This window comes from Euleptes europaea, chromosome 4 (genome assembly GCF_029931775.1).
Source record: "Euleptes europaea isolate rEulEur1 chromosome 4, rEulEur1.hap1, whole genome shotgun sequence".
Taxonomy (NCBI): domain Eukaryota; kingdom Metazoa; phylum Chordata; class Lepidosauria; order Squamata; family Sphaerodactylidae; genus Euleptes; species Euleptes europaea.
Window position 1 is genome coordinate 21,178,757 of NC_079315.1, and position 18,555 is coordinate 21,197,311.

At 44.3% G+C, this 18,555-nt stretch overlaps 2 protein-coding genes across 2 annotated transcripts in view; one reads left to right on the forward strand and one right to left on the reverse strand.

The window, feature by feature from the left end:
• DNAH6 (dynein axonemal heavy chain 6) overlaps positions 1-5,489 on the forward strand; it is a 258,559-nt gene extending 253,070 nt beyond the window's left edge. The window contains exons 68-70 of the mRNA XM_056849234.1: positions 2,561-2,712; positions 3,370-3,592; positions 5,386-5,489. Of these exons, the coding sequence (XP_056705212.1) occupies positions 2,561-2,712; positions 3,370-3,592; positions 5,386-5,489 (479 nt within the window). The remainder of the gene's footprint in view (positions 1-2,560; positions 2,713-3,369; positions 3,593-5,385) is intronic.
• A 2,591-nt stretch (positions 5,490-8,080) lies between these two features.
• The window catches only part of LOC130476266 (neuronal acetylcholine receptor subunit alpha-7-like), a 106,306-nt gene continuing 95,831 nt past the window's right edge, over positions 8,081-18,555 (reverse strand). Inside the window, exon 10 of the mRNA XM_056848180.1 lies at positions 8,081-8,596. Coding sequence (XP_056704158.1) covers positions 8,081-8,596 — 516 coding nt within the window. The remainder of the gene's footprint in view (positions 8,597-18,555) is intronic.

Genomic DNA, 18,555 nt, shown 5'->3' on the forward strand with positions numbered 1-18,555 from the left:
TCCCCAGCTTTTCTCCAGTTTTTGTCAAACCTGCTTTGCTTCGAAGTTTTGGGTGGGTGGGTAAATTTGGATGTTCTGGCCCACATGGCATCCCCTTTCCCTAATCCTGTCCTCATAGCAGCCATTTCCTCCCCCCCCCCCCCAATCTGGAGCTTTTTATTTATTTTTAATTGGCACTGCAATATGGTTATATTGTCACCATTTTAACGACAGGTATGGCAGGTTCTCTGAATTCTCAGCTTTCATTTTCTTTAAAAAGCAAATCTTGAGCTCCTTCCCTTGTGGAGATCTAAGACATATCTTAGCTAGAGACTTTTTAAAAAAATAAACACTGGGAATTCAGAGAACCCGCTACACCTGTACATTGATATAACCAGGAGCCCCGTGGCACAGAGTGGTAAACTGCAGTACTGCAGTCCAAACTCTGCTCACGTCCTGAGTTCGATCCCAACGGAAGTTGGTTTCAGGTAACCGGCTTGAGGTTGACTCAGCCTTCCATCCTTCCGAGGTCGGTAAAATGAGTACCCAGCTTGCTGGGGGTAAAGGGAAGATGACTGGGGAAGGCACTGGCAAACCAACCCGTAAACAAAGTCTGCCTAGAAAACGTCAGGATGTGACGTCACTCCATGGGTCAGGAATGATCCGGTGCTTGCACAGGGGGCCTTTACCTTTTAGTGCTGATTTTATTTAATTGCAAAAGCCCTGGTGGCCCAGGAATAGGGTTGCCAGGTCCCTCTTCGCCACCGGTGGGAGGTTTTTGGGGCAGAGTTTGAGGGTGGGGTTTGGGGAGGGGAGGGACTTCAATGCCATAGAATCCAATTGCCAAAGCGGCCATTTTCTCCAGGTGAACTGATCTCCATCGGCTGGAGATCAGTTGTAACAGCAGGAGATCTCCAGCTAATACCTAGAGGTTGGCAGCCCTACCCAGGGAGAGGGGAGAAGTGGCCACTTCCAGAGCAGAGAAGCCTGCCATGTGGAAGCTCCAGTGCTGCTGTGCTTTAATCTGCAGCTGTTACCAACATCGGGGAAATCCCAAAATCCCGTCCCTGTGCAGAGGACGCCCCCCCCTCCGGCCATCTTGTTAGAATTCACTTTCAGAACGGTGGTTCTCGTGTATTTCCTTATGTATTTCCTCAGGAATTTTGAACTGAATTCTGTAAGCGGCGCCTGAAGTTGAAGCTTGTTGTATTGTTTTGTCAGGTGGATTAGGATGTTAGAAATTTCACACTGCCTTGTCGCTTTGTGGTGAAAAAGAAATTAGAGTTTAGAAATAAACTCCATTCATTCCAAAACGTTAATACGGTGGAGAATATAGGAACTAGCTGATTAATGTATGTCAGATATTTGAATGAAAGCAAGATTCTTAATATATGAATCTTTTGTATATCTTATTAATACCAGATTTTTATCAATTTTTGTAATTTGTAATAGTTTTTACAGGTTTATCAAGTTGGACAATATGATATACTAACTTCTGGCTGGTCAAATAGTGTGTGTATAAGTGCAGTCAAGTTGTTTCCAACTCATGGCGACCCTATGAATCAATGTCCTCCAAAGTGTCCTATCCTTAACAGCCTTGCTCAGATCTTGCAAATTGAGGGTGGTGGCTTCCTTTATAGAGTCAATCCATCTCTTGTTGGTTCTTCCTCTTCTCCTGCTGCCTTCAACTTTTCCTAGCATGATTGTCTTTTCCAGTGACTCTTGCCTTCTCATAATATGTCCAAAGTATGACAGCCTCAGTTTAGTCATTTTAGCTTCTAGACCGTATTATAAACTTGACTTGACTTGACTTGAATGTACGAATCTCATATCAGAAGGTAGTCATGTTGGTCTGTGGTAGAACAGTTAGATTCGAGTACAGTAGTGCCTTAAAGACGAACAGAATTTTCAGCATATAAATTCTTATGAATCAAAGCTCCTTTTGTCAGATACAAGTAGGAATGGAGATCTGAGTCTTTATATTCCACTCCGAAGGTGGGAGGGGTGTTGTAAAGAATGCTCCTAAAGGATGCAAAGGTCCAGTGCATATTGTAATCATCATGATTAGAGCAGAGGGGAAATCCTTGAGGGCAGAAAATTAGCATCTGTAGTGTGATGAGTGAAATAAGAATCTTATGTGAGATAGGAATCCTAGGATTCTGAATAGGGACATAGGATTGTTGTCTTACTGCAGATGCTAATTTTGTGCCCCCAAGTATTTCCCCTAATAAAAATTATACAAATCTTGAATAAAATATTTAACAAAGGCATTCCAAATGAACCACGATCAAAATCCCATAATGAGATGTTATGTTTTCAACTCCCAAGTGGAGTTTCCTTTTCAGTGGCATTTTTTAAGCTTAGTGGAGTAGTTCACAAGTCATACAGTCTTGTAAAAAAGGCCCTGTAAACTATGGGAAATTAAATCACCGACTAGAATTTTTGTCAAGAAGTAGTTTCATTAGTAAATCTGCTGATACTTTCCCATTTCTTTTGGTGAATGCTGCCTGCTTTTTTTTCCTCAATGAAGAACACTCAAGTTACTGTTTTGTTAAAAATGTGTATATTTTGTATTTGTCAGGAACTCTTCAGAATCATGCTCGAAAATATAACTTACCAATCGATGAGCTTAGTTTTAGCTACACCGTCATCCCCGTCTACCGAGATCAAACCCAAGTTTTAGAAGCTTCAAAACAGACTCATTTTGGAAGTGAATTGCCAATGGATGTCTTGGTATGTTCTGATTAGTACTCAGCCCTTAGTTGCATTATATTTTAGCTTGTCCTCTTTATGCAGTACCTAGGGAAAAATTCCTTCGTACCACATTAACTGGGTTAAACTCGTTTCCTGATTCCAATAAATTAGTATTTTTATGGTCAGATACCGACTCATTTATCATTTACAGGCTACCACTTTTCGCTCTAGCAGCTAGAAAGATAAGAGCCACACTGGTGCCAAAAAATGTAACTAGCCAGAACTGATGTCCAGCTAGGATATATTTTAATTATATTGTATTTTATCATAATTTATATAGCGTTTTGTATTTTATCTTTTATCTTTATTGTATAATTTTCTTGTTTTATAGTTTAATTTACCTTGTAATGGCCTTTGTCTATCTACAAATAAAAATCTTTACTTACTTAGTTGCACAGGAAGAATATTTTTTTTATATTCTCTTTAAAAAATGAGATGTGTGTTTGTTACGCACTTAGTTCTAATGTTACATTTATGTTTTTTCCCCAAATCTCACAAGGGCCAACATTCATATGGCATGTTCATATTATTTTTTTAATAAGTGATTAGTTCTATCTATTCTGATTATTCAGTTCATTTTTGTTAAGCGCCTAGGCTGGTGTAATTTTCTCCTCCCCTCCCTGGTATTTCTTACAGCTGCCTTCTCCTGAAGATGGTGTGTTGGTCCACGGGATGTTTATGGACGCCAGCCGCTGGGATGACGTGGAGATGGTCATCGAAGACGCTTTGCCAAGGCAAATGAACCCCATGTTGCCGGTGGTGCATTTTGAGCCGCAACAAAACTACGAACCAAGTCCCATGCTGTACTCCGCCCCACTGTATAAAACTGGGGCCAGAGCCGGCACTCTGTCCACCACAGGTAACGCTTTCGTTAGCCATGGACGACTCCTGTCCATTTTTATAAACCGGTTTTGTACAGAACATGAAAACTTCCGCATCTGTGGACAATCAAGGCAAGAACTCAGCCGAACTGTTGCTGGGAAGTTAAAATCTTAGGGTGCAATCCAGCCAAGTTTAAGTGCTTTTATGTCCCATTGTTATCAGAATGTTTAAATCTCCCCCATAAAAAATCAATGAGATTTCAAAATGCTTAACTTCAGTTAGGGAGTGGCATTTGTCCCCCCCCCCCCCGCCTAAGTTTGAAAACCAACAACTTTTTTACTATTGTTCTCTTTTCCATAGCAGTTGTTTTCCCCCCCCCCTATATTCTACTTATCAATAATTGCAAAGGACCAAGGACCAAAAGCACATTCTAAATCTATATCTAGTCATATATCCTTTGAGGTGCAGCCTACGACTCTGTTTCTTATGGGACGAAAACGCACGGTCCCTTTAGCCTCCTTTATTCCCTGTTTGAGCCAGGATTCAGCCAGGATCGAACGCATGCGTTTCGCCGAACATGTGTCGATCCTGGCTGAATCCTGGCTCAAACAGGGAATAAAGGAGGCTAAAGCGACCGTGCGTTTTCGCCCATAGCCTTCTGCCCTGCGGATCAGTACTGTCACGATGTCTTCTCCTAATGCTCACACCCCCCTTTTTCTTGATCTGAACCAGACATAAGGCTCTCTGTGATCCCCCAGACCATACAACCCCTTTGCCATAGAGAGCTGCGTATTCACTTTCTTGCAACTAATCTATCCCTCAGCAAAAAATTCACAGAATCATGTTCTGGCTGCCATATACCTATTCCTTTTATTTAGTATTTGGTGGCTCAACCTTTGAATGTACATAGTTGCAGGAGGGGATATATTAGCTAAAATCTTCTCAGGGTGAGAATGTTGTGAAGCATCTCCTCACTGCCGCCTGTTGGACCGACCAGATTATTGTGGTTCAGCCCTTGTTGCTGCCACATTTGTTGATGCTACAGACTTAGGCTTGCCAACCTCCAGGTACTAGCTGGAGATCTGCTATTACAACTGATGCTCAGCAGATAGAGATCAGTTCCCCTGGAGAAAATGGTCACTTTAGCAATTGAACTCTAGGGCATTGAAGTTCCTCCCCTTCCCAAACCCTGCCCTCCTCAGGCTGCACCCCAAAAACCTCCAGCCAGTGGCAAAGAGCACCTGACAACCCTTAGCAGACAGCAGGAAAAGCTCGCAGTGGGCATTATAAGAAGGATGCGGTGTTAAGAGTTTTAACCAAGTAGATGTTATGTTCTTCGTAAATTTAGATCTAAAATGCTGTCAATTTGCTATTTATTCAAAGGCTGTATTAGGTAACTTGTATGCAAAGTTCTGAAACCCTTGGTATGGAACCAGCATTCTCATTAGCATCTCATTTGCACTGAGCTCTCATCGAACAATAGGAGAGACCTCTAAGTCTAAGCACACAAACCTCTTTCCTTTATTTATGTACTTATTACATTAATTTAACTAAGTGGGCCTATTCCTTCCCATGTATGTATCCAGTATCAGAAGAAACCCACTGAATGCATGGACAAAATCCTTTGGCTGATATGCCTGGTTTTACGACATGTGAAATTAGAGTCATTCTATATTTCATTCATTTGCAGTAATATTTTTATTGCATTGTTACTAGCTTAGGTGTCTTTCGAGTTATAGTGTGTGTGTGCATGCATGCATGCATGCATGTGTAGCAATTGATGCTGCTGTAGACATATGGTAACAATGTTCTCCTCACTTTCGGAACTAGGTCATTCGACCAATTTTGTGGTTACGGTCTTGTTGCCTTCCCAGCGGCCAAGTGACTATTGGATATCCAAAGGGTCTGCGTTGCTTTGCCAACTCAGTGAATAACTGGGTCATGGTTGTTGCCACCCACCCACCAAGAGGATGTCTACATGGTATGTCCAGCACTGGGTTGCAGCATTTCATCGGTGTCAAGCCCACGGAACTGGTAGGCTGTATAACCAAACTGTCAGAAGGCCGGGCCTTCCTTCCAACTGATTTTTTTTTTTTAATTGCATTCTCTTTTCTAAGCAAGTTGGAGGTCGCTTTCGTTGTCTGCCCTCCTCCTTTCCTCATCCTTTATTCACTTACAGCTCCTATGTTTTATGCATCTGTCATGCAGTTAAAGTTTTTTTTAAAATCTACCATAAAATGCCCGCATGTTTTAGACAAAGGAACATGTTTTGCATCGGAATGTTTGCTTATTGTGAATCCTGTGCCGTAAGCTTTTGTATCTTCTTTTCTTTGTGAATGTGAATTGCTCATAATGGGGAAAGTTTCAAAGGAGAAAAAAAATATTGACAGGCAGCCTTTGAGTGGTTGATTCTGGTTTATCTGTAAAATTTACGCAATAAATGTTTCAGAAAAACATAATTGTTTGGTTATTTCTACACAAGAAATGCTCAGTTGTCGCCCTCATCCAGACTGGGCAGCTTGCAGAAGCATCACCCCAGGGTATTCAACCCCCCCCTCCCAGCCTCCCCACACGCATCCTAAACCGCAGCACATCAAACCATTTTGCTTAGCTGATAGGCCCAGAATCTCTGTACCCGAGAGACTGCCTCAGAAGGTCGGACCAGAACCAACAAGTTGAAATTAAATCAAAAGAGTTTCTGTCTAAACATTAGGAAGAATTTTCTAAAAGAGCGGTTCCTCAGTGGAACAGGCTTCCTCGGGAGGTGATGAGCTCTCCTTCCCTGGAGGATTTTAAGCAGAGGCTAGATGGCCATCTGACCACCCTGGTGGTCCCTTCCAACTCTATGATTCTATGACTGGGCCAGCCCCTAGCCCAAAGGCACTGGCAAAACAGCAAGAGCTCACCTGGGCCCAATGTGTCTGGCCAAGTACAACCCTTGTTTCTTCTCTCGGCCTTGTTTGCCTGCAGCCATCGTCTTCACAGGTAGACCTTATGGGACTTTGGGCATTTGAGCAAAATGAGTTGTCTACCTTTTGTGAATGAGCATATGTACATTCAACAAGAGACCATTATAATAACAGTGTGCTCCTTTTTACCATGCCCACACTCATGCAAATTTAATTTTTTGCCTTGCCTGAAGAGTTTATTGGTATACGCAGCCACAGTTTCGTGACTTCAGCTAATTATGTGATTATTGCATTTACCACATCATCGCCTGGTTCAGAAGATAAAATCGTCTTTGCATCAGCAGATGTGGGTGATGGGAGAAAACTGCCACATAAATTAGCACTCTTTCAATAGATTCTCAGGGGATTAGTTGAGCCATTTGTGGCAAAGAGCTTCTAATTTTGTCTTTTATCTGAGCCATTTGTGGCAAAGAGCTTCTAATTTTGTCCTTATGCCTGGACATAACGGTTATGCTATAACTCTAGCCATGCATAAATGAGGTGATAATGTGCAAGGAACTGTGTGAAGATGTGGGATGGGATGTGCATTCGAGTACACGTTGGAATTCACATCCTGTTAAAGGCAGCATATTGCTGATAAACCGCATCTTGCTTGGATGTACATTCAGATGTGCTGCTGAATGGGGATCTGATTGACACCTTTGCTTCCTAACCCTGCATGCTTACACGTGTGTATTGCGCAAATGTATGGGATTGTAATTCCAAGACATTAGGAACAAGGTCATCTGATGCCTGAGAATAAAGGAAATTGGAAGTGTATACAAATAAGGAGAAAATATGTAGCCATCGCTCACAAACGAAGGGAAAAGGGCAAGTACCTAAATGATCCAGACATCACTTCATTCAATTGTTTTTGTGGTAATTCCTGTAATAGGAAAATATAACATGGTAGACACTGGAAACATTTTTAACCCTTTAGAAAAAAAATCTATTGCATTGACATGAACATATATAAACTGGAGAAATATTTCAGGCCGTCACATTGATAATAAAAGCTAAAACTTGCCATTTCTTCGCTAAAGTGCAGATAACAAGATCATTCAAGACTGGAGTGATGTATTAGGTGAAATCTGTGTGAAGCAAAGAGCCAAAACAATAATAAATAAATACTGAAAATGATACATTTAGCAAACAGCATGTTTCCAGGGAGGTATTTACCAATGCAGCTCAGTTGTTAAACAGCAAAATGTTCACTAGTGTTTTCCTAGTAGTACACAGACTTGACTATTTATTTGATAATACATACACTGTACATCTTAGTTTATTGTCTACTACTAATCAGAGTACGGGGAGAAGACACTGTATAAGAAACAGGTAACAAAGTCAGGTACTTGATGCCATACCTATAATCTGTAACATTGTGTGTGTGTGTGTGTGTGTGTGTGCACGACAACTGAATGTCAAAATTCGTTCCAACTCCTTTCCTCTGTTGAAACCATTTCAGGGAATAGACTTCCCTGTTTCCAGTCACGTTGTATAGCATACTTTATGGTATCGATCCATACTATCCAAATCACACTTCTAGGTCAAGGGGGTGAGGTTAGTTTCCGAGATCCTTATGTAAAATCTTTTGTAACGGCTTCGATAAAATTTGGCGCCGACATCAGTATTGTGAGGGTGCAGATGACAGCAAACAGGGAAAACGCCACGAGGCACAATCTGTCTATGACCGCTGCTGCAAACTTCCATTCGCTGCAGATTTCTTCCCCTTCATCCTGTTTTCGGAAACGAGCGGCAATGAACTGAACTTCTTCCAGGATTTTCACAATCACTGGGATAGTGTCCATTAAAGCTTTCTGCTGCAGAAGTTCCGTGTCTTCAGGTGAAGAGCTGGGGACCTTCCCTCCCTTGCCGCCTGCGTCACTGTTCTGTGGGCAACAAGGGTTTTCCATAGGATGGTAGCTGTAGATTACATTGCCGTTGCTTGACTGGTGTCCTGGTAAGACGTTCATTTCCACACTGCTGACACTTGACTGGTGTCTTGAGTATTTGCAAGAAAGGGGTCTTATGCTCTCCCCAGGTTTTTTCATTCTCAGAAACCAAGCACACCAGTTCAGCAAAATAACACGGACCTGGAAAACAAAGCAAACACAGAAACTGTTCGCAGAGTTCAAATGACCAACTTTATAACAAGCACTAAATGCAACAAGGGATATTACCATTCTGAAAATTAAGAAGAAGAGTTGGTTTTTATATGCCGACTTTCTCTACCACTTAAGGCAGAATCAAACCGGCTTACAATCACCTTCCCTTCCCATAACAGATCCCCTGTGAGGTAGGTGGGGCTGAGAGAGCTCTAAGAGAGCTGTGACTAGCCCTAGGTCACCCAGCTAGTTTAATGTGTAGGAGTGGGGAAACAAATCCAGTTCACCAGATTAGCCTCTACCGCTCATGTGGAGGAGTGGGGAATCAAACCAGGTTCTCCAGATCAGATTCCTCTGCTCCAAACCACCGCTCCTAACCATTATACCACGCTGGCTTCCTCTCCAGTGTGGGCACTGGGGGCAGCCATCACTTCCCACTGCTAGTTGGCTGGCTGCCCACTCTTTCACTTGCCAACTATTGCCTCCACCCTCTCTCCAGCAAGCATTATCATCTGCTCCCACCACTGGTAGAAGCTCTTCCTTTGGGGCCTGGGTGGCCATACCCAGCCACTGCTTACTTTTGGGGGGGGCAGCACTTACTGGCCACTACCCAGAAGCAGCTGCCATGGTAACCAGCAGTGTCAGTTGATGGGCACATGTGTGCGTGTGGGGCGGGGAGAAGCAGCTTGTGGGCAGAGTTCAGGGAAAACCCAGAAAAAGAGTTAAGCACACTTTCCCGGCCTTTCTCTGCTACAAATCATCCCCTTGGTACTGTGCCTTCCAAGGGGGAAACAGCCATCAAGATAATGTTAACGTGAGGTTGCATTTTAGCATTTAGTCTGGCCCTAAGATGATCATTTTTAGAACCTGTTAATCAATTAAATGTAGTTGGAACGTGGCAAGGGATGTCTCATGTTCAAAGCTAATCTTTGGGTCTCAGATGACTCAGAAGCGCTTGTCTTTATACTCTGGAGCTACAGCAGTGGCCTTTCTCAAGGATTCTAGTGGCATTTTATATGAACTTTTGTTAAAGCAAATGGGCTTACGGCAGCCAACCACATGCTCCTTTGTTCCTTCCAGAGCTGATCCTTATCGTGGTTATCAAAACTGCCAGCAGGTATGACTGTTCTCAATTTCTACAAATTACTATAAAAAAGGGCTGCGACAGTTACTGTCAGTGCTAGGATATGCCATCTAAATGATCAGAAATATTTCCCGGTCGTTTTAGTATGTACATAAAAAATGAACTGACAGCAGCCAGACAAGCCCTTTTCAAAATAACATATTTTTAATTGCAGAGAGAAAAAACCACACACACACACACACACACACACACACACACACACCCCAAGCTACAAATTCAGTTAATGTCACGCCTACTCAAACATTTGCCATCCTCTGAAGGGCAGATGAGAAAATGTCTCAGATGGGGTCATTGTTTCCCTAGGAATTGGACCAAATATCGCTAATGAAATTTATGTCTAGTAAATGCAAATCCACGTATTGGCCAAGATCCAAAGAGTCATGCATCTCATTCTATAAGCTTTCAACTTGGTTTTCTTAAACAGCAGCCCTTAGGCTAGCTAGCAGACATGAGTTTCAAAAGCCAGGACAGTGGGAGGTCAGTAGTATTTCGGGGAGAAACTCAACATTTCCACTGCAAGCAGACTTATAAATTAATGGATAGGTCTATATATGGGTATTAGCCCTGATAGCTAGCTTGAACATCCATGTCCAGAGGCACTGAACTTTTGAACACCAGATGCTGGGAGACAAACAAGAAGGTGGCTCTTGCCCCCAGGCCAGTTTTCAACTTTCTAGAAGCTGCTGTTAGGAACTGACTGCTAGGCTGAATGGATCTCCGTCTGTCCTTCTCCAACCTCAACAATCCCCAATATGGTGTCCACTGATGGGTTTCCTGGTGCCCATTAGTTTCTTCTGCTAAGCAAAGAATCAGTTTTGGCTTTGCCTCACCTCACTGGAGCAGAAGAACCCAGAAACAACTAAAGAATAAGATGTGCTTGACTTGTAAATTCCCAGCATTTTGTGACTGGCCCCAGTACTCTATGGCAGTCATTTTGTACTTGGTTCTAGCCCTCTATGGCAGCCATTTTGTGACAATGCCTGTTCCCTGTTCTCAAAATTCAAAAAGTGTCTGCAGGCTCAACAAGACTAGGGACCTCCCATCCTACATCACAAATTTGGAGTGGATGCTACAAAGCCATGATTTCCTTCACATTGAACAGTAGTTGAACAAATGAAGCTGCCTTGAACACATGAAGCTGTGTTATACTGAATCAGACCCTTGGTACATCAAAGTCAGTATTGTCAACTCAGACTAGCAGTGGCTCTCCAGGGCCTCATGCAGAGGTCTTTCACATCACTTATTTGCCTATTCCCTTTAACTGGAGATGCCAGGGATTGAACCTGGGACCTTCTGCATGCCAAGCAGGTGCTCTTCCACTGAGCCACAGCTCCTTTCCAGCCTTATACTGAATCAGTCCGTTGTTCCAAAAACGTCAGTACTGCCTACTCAAACTCATAGTGGGTTACTAGGGTCTCAGGCAGCGATCTTTCATATTATCTACTACCAGATCGTTTTAACTGGAATTGCCGTGGACTGAAACTGGGATATTCTCCATGCAAAGCAGATGCTGTAGTGCTGAGCTACAGGGGCCCCTCCCCAAAGGCCCCCTCCCTAAATAAAGTTAATAATTATATTTATGTATGAACATGGGGGAAAGATGAGACAACTCTCTGCCACGACTGTCTAGCTCCTGAATTCTCAGAAAGCACTGGTGACTTTGAAGTGAACCCTACTGGAATATCTAGGAGCTTTTACTCCAATGCCTACAAGCCCCCCATGTCCCCCTGCCTGCAGTGGCATGGAATAGAGAGAATACCTAGCAGAATAATTCCAAGCATTTCTGCCTGCAGTTCCTTACTGCGCCATAACTATCAGGTCCCATGACACCAATGGAGTCTATTTAACAACCAAAAAGAAGTGCTAATGTGCCCCCAATGGTAAATTTTTAATGCTTAAAAAAATTACTTAATTCAGTAAGTTCACACACAAGATGGGCCGATGAAACTGCGCCGCACAGTGTGAGGTCATTGCTTTTTCCAAAAGATATGCATGTAATTAAAGATATTCGTAAGTTGCAGAATTGAAAAGAGAAAGAGCGGCCCCCACCCCTGGCCGAAGCTCTAATTTATTACAAAAAGGACGGCTCTCTTTCGCTAGACTCTGATTTTATTTATCTAAAACATTTATTAGCCCCCTTTTCACCGTACAGAACTCAAGGCAGCTTGCCATGTAGGTAAAACATATAAAATAGAATACATAAAATATATAAAAACAAAAATTTAAAATCATAATTTAGGACTGCCAGTAAATTAATCAAATGTGGTCCTAATTCAAAGCTTATTTCCCCCCTGCTTGGTAAATTCCCTGAAGAGTCAATTGAGCTTTTGGCAAAGAAGCGCCTATTAGGAGAAGACCCTCAGCTTACGCTCCAAACTGCCAAGTTCTGTGCTGTTGCTATTAAAATACGCAGAACTTATTACAGAATGAGTGTTAGAATATCTTACAATTTGATCAATTTTAAGGTGATAATTTTAACCAGGGGTTGTTTTTATTGATGTTACACCTTTATTTGTATGGGCAGTCTGTGATTCTGCGGTGCAAAACTATTTAGTCTGGAAATGTTGATGTGTTGGAATGTGATTGGTCAGTTGATTTGCTTTGATTTGAATGTGGTCCTAAATAAAACTGTCTTCAACTGTTTCCTAAAGTTTGAAAATGATGATGCCAGGCACACTGAGAAGGTTGTTCCATAATCATGGGGCTGCCACTGAAAAGGCCCTCTCTAGTGTACCCACCAGACGAGCATCTTTGATTGATGGGACAGTCAGGACAGCCTCTCCCTGGGATCTTTTCTCCCATATGTTCCTGCCCCGGAAACGACAGTCCTTCAGAGACCCCCGGTCCCAAGCCATGGAGGGCTTTAAAAGTCAAAGCCAACACCTTGGATTGGGCTCAGGAGTAGAACTGTAGCCAGTCTAATTGCTGTAATAATGGGGTCACATGCTCCTGATAGCTGGAGAAGAGTTGGTTTTTATATGTCGACTTTCTCTACCACTTCAGGAAGAATCAAATCAGCTTACAATCACCTTCCCTTCCCCACAACAGACACCCTGTGAGGTAGGTGAGGCTTAAAGAGCTCTAACAGAGCTGTGACTAGCCCAAGGTCACCCAGCTGGCTTCGCATGGAGGAGTGGGGAAACAAATCCAGTTCACCAAATTAGAATCCACAGCTCATGTGGAGGAGTGGGGAATCAAACCTGGTTCTCCAGATCAGAGTCCACAACTCCAAACCCCCGCTCTTAACCACAACACCACGCTGGCTCTCAACCTAGGCTGGGTGGTTCAGCACTCTGAACCACCTTAGCCACATAGTTTTCTGCTGTGTCGAGTAGCACTCTCAAGCTGAGAACCTGGCTTTTCAAGGAGCATATAACTCCATCCAGGACAGGAGCAATCTGAAGTCCTGGTCTGCCTTTCTACTAACCCGGAAATCCTCTCTCTTGTCAAGATTAAGTTTCAGCTCATTCACCCTCATCCAGCCCATTACTGACTCCGAGCACCAGCTCAGAACCTCAACAGCATCCTCAGAATTAGATGGGAAAGAAAGGTAGAGCTGGGTATCGTCTACATATCAGTGACACCACAGCCCAAATCTACTAATGACCTCTCCCAGCAGTGTCACACAAATATTAAATAGCACGGAGTATAAGACTGAACCCTGCAGAACCCCACAGGCCATAAGGCAGAGCAGGAATCCCCCAGCACAACCTTCTGAGGCAGACCTACCAGATAGGACTAGAACCACCGTAACACGATGCCCCACAGTCCCAGTGCTGAGAGACAGCTCGGTAGGATGCTACGGTCAATAGGAGAACTATTCACATTCCCCTGTCTTGCTCTCGGAAGAGGTCTCTTCCAAGAGCCCCTGGAGCTGATAGAGAGATGAGGCCTCTGTGTGGCTATAGGTTCAAGTTTTAGAGGCTGGGTCACCTTGAAGGTAAAAAAAAAGTGCTTGGGTGCAAAAACCCAGCTGAGCCAATCCCTCTTAATGAATCAGAGTATTAATAAGCCAGACAGACTGCGGCCGATAACGCATGGTCTGTTTTAGAAATTGTTTGCCCTTCCTCTGTAGCACCTTTCAATCACATGTACACATGGACCAATAAGGCACGCTGCCGGGGGAGAGAGTTGTGGGGTCTGGCGGTGGGAGGAGGCGGCAGCATGGCTCTGCGCTTTTCCACCACGCTGTCCCACTGGAGGTGAGGGGAAACCGGCAGCGGGTGGAGGCAGCGGCGACTGGCGAAAGGAGCCACCGTCGCTCTGCTGTACCCTGAGTAAAGTGGGAGTTGGGGGAGAGGGAGGGCGTGGGGTCTGGGTGCCGTAAAGGTGCCGCTGCTGCTCCCGCCAGGTCTGCCCTCTGCTGGTGGCTCTCCTCTGGTGAGGAGTTGACCCAGAAGCTTAACGCTCCAGCAAGCGTTCTCGTTTGCAGCAGGGCTTCAGTAAAAGTCGCGATAACATGGAAACTTAAAAATTCGGGGAAGCTCTGGGATGGGGCGGGTCGAACATGCAGGCAGGAGTCAGATATGCGTGTTGACAGGGTAGATTTGCAACATGCCCGGGATATTTCCTGGACAAAACGGCCATGTGTTATCGACCTTTCAGAGCCTACTAGTTTCCATAGGAGAGATATATAGCACATGAACAACCCATCCCATGACACTGGTGAGCCCTAGGAGTGCTCAGTTTTGAGGAGTGTGTCCTAAAGTTTATAATAATGCCGTCAAGCATATCCTGGGTCTGAAATCCAAACCCAGAGTCAGATAAATTGAACAGCATTCTTCTGTTTGGGAAGGAGGAGGAATGGATCCACTGCTTCCTGTGACCTTCCCCGGACTGATGGCCGGGCATTATTGTCCCATCCCTGGGGCTGGATTTTTGAGCCCCAGATAATACTTGTGCAGCTCCTATTGCTATGCCAGCCCCCTTACCCTCGCTGGACTTGATAGCAGGCTATAACAGGGGTGTCAAACATAAGGCCCGCGGGCCAGATCCAGCCCCTTGAGAGCTCTTACCCGGTCCGCAAGCCAGCCAAGGCAGCCGCCCCCACCACTCTCAATCTGGGGAGGAATGGCTCGGCCCCCACCAAGTGACATTTATGTCATATCTGGCCCTCGTAACAAATGAGTCCGACACCCCTGGGCTATACAACAACATGCAAATTAGAAGAATAGTATATCATTGCTGCAATTAATTTAGTTGTTAGTTTAAAAAGTTAAATTGAATTGGCCAACATTAAACAAACCTACAGACCTGTAAAAGTTCACTGTAGCTTCCAGTAAGTCTTCTGTTGGTGAATCTAAAATGCTGCTAATTAAGCAGTGATGTGTGTGTGTGTTTTGTTTCAGAGTTCCGCCCCCCTCAAGGCCCTGCACCTGCTCTCTAAAAAAAATTAGTTCTTTCCAAGGTAGCAACTAATCCCACAATAAAATGCAATTAATTATGGATTAAGAAATTAAGTCATGAGAACGCTCTGTTCTGCTGGAGAGGATTCTACGAGCAGGAAGAAATCTGTCGAGATAAGACTGGCAGAAAACAACACTGCAGGCGGAGAATTCCCTCTGCTTCCGACAGCCATCCTAATAGATTCCTTTTCTCACCAAAGAGCTACGGGGTGATGGGGAAAGAAAAATGTAACACAGCTTGTGCGAGGCCTAGAGAAAGAACAACAGTGTGAATGTGACGAGAATCACAAGGAGTCACAGATGCCTCCTGTTTTATTGGTTTGTCTGAGAGAAGCGACTCTTCAATATTCTGTTGAGGTCTTCCCTTTGCAATGCTATAGAGACTGATTTGAGTGGCTACCGACAGAGGATGCGCTCACAGAGGAACATCTTCTGTAGCCCCCCATCCCCCGCATGTTCCCATCAAAACTTCATGCAAGATTCATTTGGCTTGATGACAGCAATTGCCAGATGCTTAGCAAGGCTTTTAGAATACAGTGCCCTAGTCTCCCAAATGCAGAAATACACATCTCTCTGTTATTGGAAAAGAGAGAGAGAGAGAGAGAGAGAGAGAGAGAGAATTTCTCTCTCTCTCTCTCTTTCTCTCTCTCTCTCTTGCTCGCTCGCTCTCGCTCTGTGTTGTTGCCACATGCGCTGCCTGACCTCTCGCCCTGGTCTTGGCAACTACCTCAGAGACTCACTGTACTGTCTAAGCGTTAAAAGCCTGCTGCTCTGGGCTAGCGCTCCGCTGCATTACCAGGCTGTCCAGGACAAGAGACCGGGTCAGCCCTGCAGAAACAGCCAAAGGGAAGCCATGATCCTGATTGTCTCCTGATCCAAAGGGAAGCCATAACACCGAGGCGAGAGCATCACGTCGCCCTCTCCTGACGTTCCCCCCCCCCAGTATCCTGTGAGAAAAACATCCGCCGCAATCTGCATTAATACTCCTCTGCCGCATCCCTCGAGTGTAGAGATTCACACCTTCCTGAGGTATTGTTGAACATGAGAAAATCGAGTCAAGCCATCCCGGAGATATGCAAATCATTGGTGCCAGCTTAGTTTACAAATTGTCACTCTGCCCGATCACTGTAACCAAAGTCTTTGATCCCTATTGTTTTAGATAGGAGCCATCTGGGGAATCTCAACCCCACCCCAGAGAAGGGTATATTTTGCCCTCCCCAACAAAGCAGTAGGTTCTGCCCTACCTCTCCCTCCTTTTTACCGTATGTGTTGAGTTTTGCGGAGCTCCACACCCCCTCCTTTTCTGGTGACTTGGCTGGCTCAAGGCTCCGATACATCCCTCTCCCATCCCCCGCTATATTTTATTTTGTACCTATATGCCACGGACTTTGGACATCTCCACTTCTAGATCGGTAACGTATTACCCAATCAACAACATCCTCTCCCTTGAGAAACGTCTCTAATCCTACCTCCTTTTTATTCTTAGTTTCTTGTATGTATGTATTTGCAACACTGAATGAATGAATATATAAATACTTTTAATCTGGAAATCCTTGGTCTGTCATTATTCTGAGATTCACTGAAAACAACTGTGGTATACACTGGGTGATTCCGCTATATAAATAAATTAGTGCCGCTGCTCATGCTAAATTCCCCAATTAAAGAGCAGTTTCGGTAACTGTGTGTGTGTGTGTGTGTGTGTCTGTATTTTGCTTAAGGTGTCCTTCAGAAAGCCAGAATGAAAAGTTGTGTGGTGATTTTAATTTCTGCACACACACACACACCCCTCTCTCTCTCTCTCTCTCTCTCTCTCTGTGTCGCTCTCTGTATTTTGCTTAAGGTGCCTTCAGAAAGCCAGAATGAAAAGTTTTTTGATTTTAAGTTCTGCACCTCAATAATTGCACAATTGTGTGCTATCAGAGAATTACTGAAGTTCTATAACAGCAAAAATATCTAAATCATTAAACGAAAGCACTGGGGGAAAATACGTTTAAAAAGTAGGTTGCCAGGTCCCTCTTTGCCATTGGCGGGAGGTTTTTGGGGCAGAGCCTGAGGAGGGCGGGGTTTGGGGAGGGGAGGGACTTCAATGCCATAGAGTCCAATTACCAAAGCGGCCATTTTCTCCAGGGGAACTGGTCTCTATCAGTGGAGATCAGTTGTAACAGCAGGAGATCTCCAGCTACTACCTGGAGGTTGGCAACCCTATTAAAAAGGGAGTTCTTCCATTGAGCCTACAAGACCTGACATTAGTGCAACATGACATTGGTGCCATTTTAAATCTGCACACCTGCTCAGCATTTTACAGAGGATGCTTACTAAGCAAAGACTACATTGTGGTCTGAGACATCTGCTTTTTCTCCCCCCCTGTTCTTCGTTTTTGTAACATTCTAGACTAATGAAGAGTTCTGGAGAACTTGAAAGCTTGCACTTTGTTTGACCCTAACGAAAGACATTGCATGGGTTTTTTTTTTTGGTGGAGATTTTGCTTCGGAAGGTACCTACTATCTCTTTCTATATCATTAAAAGCGCCTGTCCTCATCCTCGGAGGAGGCTGTTCTTTATCTCTCCATGAATAACTGCTCTGGCTGTACCTCATTTCTAAGCAGCCTCTCCTGGGACTCAGCAATTTTGATTCCTCCCTGCACAGCAGTAAACTGCTCAGAATATGGACTCATACCGAAGGTGGGTTCTCTGAGGACAGATGTTGCTTGTGAAGAATGTATATTTACCAACCGGTAGAGCCATTTTGGCAGCCAGCATGATATAGTGGTTAAGAGAGGTGGACTCTAATCTGAAGAACTGGGTTTGAGTCCCAGTTTTCCACATGAAGTCTGCAGGGTGAGCTCGGGCCACTCACAGTTCTCTCAGAACTCTCTCAGCCCACACAGAGGCAGGTAATGGCAAACCATCTCTGAAAGTCCCTTGCCTGGAAAACCCTACGGGGTCACCATAATTCGGGCTGTGACGGCACACACAGACATTAACTCACACGCTCACACATAACCTTTTACCAAGTGATAGAACCTTCTGGTTATCGGCACTGTCTTGTCCAGTTGAGAGGCAAACTGTACCTCATTTCTGTACTGATCTGATACCCAGGGAGACTGTACAGCAGTAAGACCATCCTCACTGCTTGGCAGGTCAAGACACACGGCCAGCCTGCCCAGCAAATTAGAGGCACACCATGATCAATAGATCACTGGAGTTGGCTCTGTTTACTGACTTCATTTATACCCTGCCTTTCTCCCCAATGGGGACCCAAGGCAGCTTATCCTTTTTATCCTCATAACAACACTCCTGTGAGGTACAAGTTAGGCTGAGAGAATGTGACCTGGCTCAAGGTCACTCAGTGAGCTTCTATGGCAGAGTAGGGTTTCAAACCTGGGTTTCCCAGACTG